Here is a 7,306-nt window from a genome sequence, read left to right on the forward strand (position 1 = left end):
AGTTTCTCCAAGAGAATGCTGTAGGAAACAGTATCAAAGGCTTTACTAGAGTCTAGGTAGACAACATCCACAGCCTTTCCTTCATCCACTAAGCAGGTCACCTTGTCACAGGAGATCAGGTCAGTCAAGCAGGACCTGCCTTTCATAAACCCATCCTGACTGGGCCTGATCACCTTATTGTCCTGTACATGCCACATAATGGCACTCAAGATGATCTGTTCCGTAACCTTCCCCAGCACTGAGGTGAGGCTGACAGGGCTGTAGTTACCCAGATCCTCCTTCCGTCCCTCACATGGGCATCACATTTGCTAACCTCCCATCAACTGGGACCTCCCCAGTTAGCCAGGACTGCTGATAGATGATGGAAAAGTGGCTCAGTGAGCACTTCCGCCAGCTCCCTCAGCACCCTCGGATGGATCCCATCCGCCCCATAGACTTGTGTGTGTCCAAGTTGTGTAGCAGGCCGCTGACCATCTCCCCTTGGATTATGGGGGCTTCATTCTGCTCCCTGTCCTTGACCAGAACAACTGGTCTTACTATTAAAGACTGAGGCAAAGAAGGCATTAAGCACCTCACCCTTTTCCTCATCCTTTGTCACTGTGTTTCCCCCCACATCCAATAAAGGATGGAGATTCTCCGTAGCCCTCCTTTCGTTGCTAATGTATTTATAGAACCATTTTTAATTGTCTTTTACAGCAGTAGCCATGTTAATTTCTAGTTGGGCTTCAGCCCTTCCCATTTTCTCCCTGCATAACCTCACGACATCCTTGTAGTCCCCCTCAGGTGCCTGCCCCTTCTTCCAAATACACAAGCCAGAAGGGTCATTCCCAAGTGATGCTTTGTAACCGTTTTTAATACATACTTACATATAGCGCAGCATCCGGTGTTTTAGTCATGTAACTGAACATGCTCATGTTAATAATACGTTAAACCTTGGTGAAGGAACATTAGTTTAAAAAGTTTATAGCTATTTCCATGGATGTGACATTACCTTTGTAAAGTTTAACAGAGTATTTCAAAATAAACAAGTCATCTTTTTAGTGCACGCACTGTTTAAGCTACAAATAGCAAGTAAAAAATAACAGGCATTATTTTCATCAGTAAATGAAACTCACAGTAGACAATTATTCAATAAAATACTTTTATTTATGTATGCAGTGTAAAGATGCTGTACCATTCAACAAACGTTATATTGTACAAGAGCAGACTTGAATTTGGTTAACACTTCTAAATTCACTTTAAGTGGGAATCTCCCTGAGGTTAAAAAAGGTGTCTTATAACTGTACATGACATCAATATTTAATCAGTGTTATCAGGAAAAACAAAAAAAACCTGAAAGATTTAGACATGGGTATTTAGTGGAAGAAGGGCCCAACAGTACATGCTGAAAACTGTTAGACAAAATATCACTGTGGTAACGTGACTGCTGCAAGGTCATGACCAATCCTGCAAGTAAGAGCAAATGTTATAGAAAAATTGGTGGGTGGGAGGGAGGGAAAGGATGACAGGTTTTGGAAAAAACATAAGACAGAAGACAAATGAAGGCAAACACAAACTGTGATTTAGGAATGCTGTATGAAGACAGTAAGAACCAGATGCCTGGCCAGAGTGTCTTAGATCAGACATTTTTCTTTAAATAAAACAAAAAACCAACCAACCAAACAAAAAAAACCTCACCAAAAACAAACACCCGCATCATACTTTGGTTTTGTGGGGGTTTTTTTGTGGTTTTTTTTTTTTTTTTGCGCTTTGGGTTTGTTTTATTGATTAAAAAAAAAGCTTCAGCCAGAACGGTGACAGAAACAGCACTCCTTGAATAAGCTTGTCCAACAAGAAAGCAGGATGAAGACTCTAATAGTCACTTAGGCAAAAAAAAAATTCACCCAAAAGCATATTATGCATGAGTTTTCCAAATCAAGGCAGCAGCACACCCTGTGACCTGATCCAGCCACTCCTGATGCTGACTGTGAATTTTTCTACATTGGATTGCAGATGAGGCTTTTTAAGATAGGCCCAATGGGACTGGGATTAGTTTCACATTAACAAAATTTATAACTAAACTATGGCTAGTCTCCCTTTGGGTTGAAAAGCAGCACTTAGTTATAAGAGTAATTAGATACCAAAAGTCTCAGTTAGAGAACTATTTCAGTCTTGTTTCAGAGCAACGAGACAGTCATCCACAATCATAAACCAGAAAATCCTCTCAAACGCAGCAGCCAAAAGGCAAGGAAAACACTTTAGTATGAAAAAAAAAAAAGAGGTTCTGTGTAACAGACCTGGTGACTCCAACTCTAGGCCATCAAGATGAAGAAAGGTCGTCTGTATTTTTATGTCCTCTTGTATTTCTAGCTGGACTGTAAAATCCTCTCACCTCTCAAACGAACAGAAATGAGTGCTGTTATTTGCTTTATTGCATAGCTCTCTTGTCCTAGCAGGTCTAGCAGTGTTCAGGCTAACAGGTGCTATTAGGTATTATTAACCATATAGTTAAGACATGCAAAAGGTTTTTGAGATATGCTGTTAACAGTCTGCGTGAAAAAAGATGCACACTAAGATGCATACTAATAAGATTGCCTTAATATGATAAAAAATACTTTTAATGAAAGACTTAAAATCCACTTAATAACATTACATAAATTAATAATAGAAAACATTAAACTTCAGAAGGCTGATGCCACTGACACAACTACCTACCCGTCTGCTTGGACCACACCTAATCATTTTTCAGTCCCGAATTCACTCCTTTAGTCAGCCACTGTAAGAATCACACACTTGTCCCAAACTTATTTCTCTTCTGATGCTTCCATTTTCTGTTAGGATTCTTCAGAATTCTGTAGCTGGGATTTTTATAATTATTACCTTGTTTTATCAAATCCAAACCTTTTAAGGTTTAAGTTGCATAGAGCACACTATCATTTTGATATCTGGTGACTTATCCTCTACCTTCCCCCCTGGAACTCCTGCAAGTGAGGTTTGGATTCAGCAAGATATGCCTTTGGATCACGTATTTCGGTTCTGTTTCTAAGGAATTCATCCCTCTGCTTTCTTCTAAAGTAGTTTCAACATTACTCTCCACACACGACTCCTCAGGAGAGGTACATAATTTCAAGCTTTAGAGAATCCTTTTTTCTCTAGGATGGCGTCCAGACAGGTGACACTGCCAAAACACTGCAACCTCATTCTGGCCTGCTTCGAAATAAGAAAGTGGCACAAAATTTAGATTTTCTCTATTGAATATCAGTAGAATAACAGATAGGATTGGTGTGTAAAGTTACTGTGACCTTCTCAGCCTGCTCTTGAACTGGCAATTTCCGATATTCACCACTTCATCATTATCAACAAGATGTATAGCCACATTTCTGACCTAATGGTAGGAAGTTTCCTCTCCCTCATAGAGCAGCTCTTCAACTCCGTGCTCACAGAAAGTGAGTTAGGGAACACAGCAACCTGACCACTAGGTTCTTCCCTTCACTCACAACAAAAATGGAAGACATCCTCACCAGAAATTAGCAAAATGGGGGTTTTTACACCATAAATTCTTCACAGCTTGGGTTTGCCCAGTCTTATTACTTCGGAAAATAAATCTGTGTAGCAGCCACGTCACATTATACAACAACATTTCAATTGACGGGCTTCTTATCTCAGGAGCTCAGTGTACTAAATCTAACTAATGCCTTCCTCATTCTCCTGCCACTAGGCGTCACTCTCTTCTGTCGTCACCTCTGTACCTTCCTCTGTTGTCCAGCATTTCACCAAGGAACCATCAGAGCAACGCCCTTAGCAGGAGAACATCCACTACAACTTCCCTAGTCCCCATCTTTTTAGCAAACACATTCCTTAGATCAAGGAAAGAGTTAGGGACGTGGCAGATAAAGTGCAAAGGACTGTTAGCATCACTTTGTATGTTCTTCGAGGTAAAATAAGAATACTAAAAGAACAACCGAACTCCTACAGAAGGTGATACAGGCCTTCCGCCTCAGAGTCTAAAACCCTCTGTAACTAAGAGAATTTCCAAAAATAAGAGGAACCATAACTGCAGCGCTAGTGGAACTAATTGCATGACTGCTCATGTGGGACCTACAAAGAAAATACTTTTACTAGTCAATCAGCAATCTTTTCAAGGACGAAACAAGAGTTAAACATTCTGTCGTTGCCTCTTCTATTTCATTGATTTCAAGTCCAGAAGGGACCACTACAATTACCTAGCTAGACCACCAGTGTAACAAATACCCACATCCTCACATGCATGGCTGTAGCAGATATAAACTCCTCCCATACTGAGGGGAACCTGGAAACTACAACTCACTTTGACAGTGAACACTCAAACAGTTATCTTCCTCTTCCTCAAGTGCACTTAAAATAAAGACAAAACAAAACCCAACAACAACAAAAAAAACCCCCACAAAACCCCAAACCCCAGCCATGACTGCATTCTACCCCTGACCAATTCAGCCACTTGGAATGATTTAATGGCACACAGGAACTAGGTACCCATGCATACCTAACTTGGGTCATAATTGGTCTTAATAAACAATTTCCAGTATCAGTATCTCCGACATATGTGAAATAGGATTCAAGCTAAACTTGATTCAAGCTGAGCTTAACAGACAAATGAACTGTAAAGCCACTTTGAAGCATTAGGGCAAAAGGATGCCATTAGAGAGTATGTCACTACTAAACCGTGAAATACTGTCTAACCTGACAAAATTGTTGGCATAATTCATAACTAAGAGGTTGAAGATCTTATGTGTATGCACATATGAAACACAAACAATGCTTTAAAATACTTGTGGTGCACACAGAATACTACCAGCAAGGAATCACTCTGTTAACAAGCTTCTTGCAAAAGCTTCTAAGTCACGGGCAAAAAATTACTTCGCATTGTATTCTCTACCCTACTAGGAACCAGCTGTTTCGGTGTTATATCCTCTTCTTTTCATGTGTTTCACCATTTAATTTTCCATTTTCCATTGCTTTATTTTCAAAGTTCCAGTCAGTTGGGCTGAGAAGTTGCTGAGTTTTTTTGTATGTCCAGTATGGGTTAAGTATTAGCGTAACAGCAAATAATCCCGAGAATAAAACAATAAAATGAAGAAGTCCCAGATTTTCCACCACAGAATTCCAGTTGAAAATACACACCCACCACATGTGGTAAGTAAGAATCATGCGGCAGTGAAACAGGTGGATCATCACCCACTGGTTTGCCTTCCAGAAAAAGGTGTTAGCACAGCCAGCCTAGAAAAACAAGAACAGAAAGTATGCAGAAGTGAGATTGTTACTTCAAGATAAGGAACTGAGGAATCTGTATTTCACGTACACACACTCTCAGGCATTTTCTCCTTGTAGGGCTATGATATTCCACATGCATACAGCAGCCCCAACTCAGAATGAATCTATACCATCCCACTATCCACATACAGACAGCATCACACAGAAACCTATATGGAGGACTACAGAAATATCATCACGACAAAAGCAGGTATCACAATAACATGGATATCAATCAGACAATCGCAGTTTTGCTGAAAAGCTATCTAGACAAACTACACAGATTACCTATGGACAAAGGAGGTGCATGAAAACAGTTACAAACATAACCTGAAAATGATCACATTCTTACCTTTAGAAGCATCCAGGAAATGCACGTTGAGGGAGTACTCATCTCCAGCAACATTCCCATCAAAGGCAGATAATGTCCAGACTTCACGTTAATTACTAGACCAGCCAAGCCACCAAAAGCAAGCAAGTGATGAACTACCAAGAACACATCAAATGTTCTAAAAGTAATGTTGGATATGTGAACAGCTACATTTTCAAGCAAGAAAAATCCAGCAGCTATTAAACAGTTAAACCAACTCCACTTTTGCTGTGAATACACTTTGTCAGCATGAAAAACAGGATCTATGAGCAAAGCCCATAACCCAGCAACACAACTCTGAAGTCCAAACACACCACGTGTGACTGCCATATTCCAAAACACCTTCTCCTTTGCATACAAGGCACGGTAAGTGGTACTTATCCATGAAGACAGCCAGTGAGACAGGAGAAATATTCCCAAGTAGATTAAAAACCCAGCAGCTAAAAACGTCAAACGAACTTCCCATAAGAGATAGTCCCAGTCAAAAATGGTTCCAAACACTGGATCATCATTTGTAGGATTCATTTCTTCTTTTTTTACAGAGCAAAGCCTTGCAAGGGGCTTGACGCTTCTCACCCACACTATAGTCTCCTTTATACCTATTCAGCCTCTGCTATTATGTAAACAAGAAACCATGAACTCTTCTTCTCCATCTGGAACAAGGAGAAAAAAATTAAGTGAATTTTTGAGTCATCCATATACATATCTTCTAAACCATACAGAACTTACTTCCACTGCAGTTACGACTTTGGTCCTGTTGCCATTAGGCACAGTCATCCCAAAGACAGGCAGGCCGGCCAAAAAACTTAAGCAATGTGTTTAAGATCATCAAATGGCCTGCAAAATCTGTACTAGCACAAAGCAACGCACTGAAACAAAAGCTGAAGAGGGTAAAGTAAGAAGGCAAGAAAGAGGAAGAGAAAATACAAGAAGCGAATGCTGTTTTCTTATTTATGAAACTCGTATCTTAACAGCAGTGTGCAGTTATTCTCCATTATTCTCCTACTCCCCTGTTCTTCCCTCATTGATCTTCCACCACTTCCTATGGCTTTGGGTGTAGTTTAGAATCTCAAAATACAGATCTGGGGCATAAAACTACAAAAACTTAATCCAGTAAGCGGGGCCACTTGCACAGAAAAGGGCTTTCAGGATCACATCTCAAAACAAGACTTTGCAGCCAGTTTCTGAACATTAAGCCACTTTCCAACAAAAAACGTATTCCAAAAATGCAAGAAGAGTATGGAATGCAGACAAGCAACATTAATGTGTATTATTAACAACATTAGTGTAATTTACTGAACAGCCCAGCAGTAACTGCCTCAAGTTAGCCAAAACTTCCTGAACACATCGTAGTTCAAAACCAAAGATTTGCGAGGAGGGAAAAGCCAGATAATACTGAACTATTTGAATGCCAGCTCATTTTATGAATGATTTAGGTGATAGCAGCACGACTACTAGACCCACCGCAGCCTGCGAATGCTCAAAAACCACAGTGCACCGGGGAGCTGGGTGGGAGCTAGACGGAAAAGCCACAAGCACCGCCGAGTACAGAGCCCCCGCTGAGATGCTCCGGCCTTGCTTCGCCATCCGGGAAACGCCACCACGGCCCGGACCCCGGTGGGACCCGCTCACCCCGGCCTTTGCTCGCACATGCCCCCCTCCGGGACG

The 7,306-nt window shown here is 40.9% G+C and overlaps 1 protein-coding gene across 1 annotated transcript; it reads right to left on the reverse strand.

The window, feature by feature from the left end:
- Positions 1 to 4,920: 4,920 nt before the first annotated feature.
- Positions 4,921 to 6,163, reverse strand: CLN8 (ceroid-lipofuscinosis, neuronal 8 (epilepsy, progressive with mental retardation)). Its single transcript, XM_009695975.1, is given in 4 exon segments — positions 4,921 to 5,235; positions 5,621 to 5,710; positions 5,712 to 5,761; positions 5,764 to 6,163. Coding segments are annotated over 4 exon segments (855 nt in total).
- Positions 6,164 to 7,306: the final 1,143 nt, after the last annotated feature.

The sequence above is a fragment of the Cariama cristata genome, unplaced genomic scaffold (genome assembly GCF_000690535.1).
Source record: "Cariama cristata isolate BGI_N322 unplaced genomic scaffold, ASM69053v1 scaffold10272, whole genome shotgun sequence".
Lineage (NCBI taxonomy): Eukaryota > Metazoa > Chordata > Aves > Cariamiformes > Cariamidae > Cariama > Cariama cristata.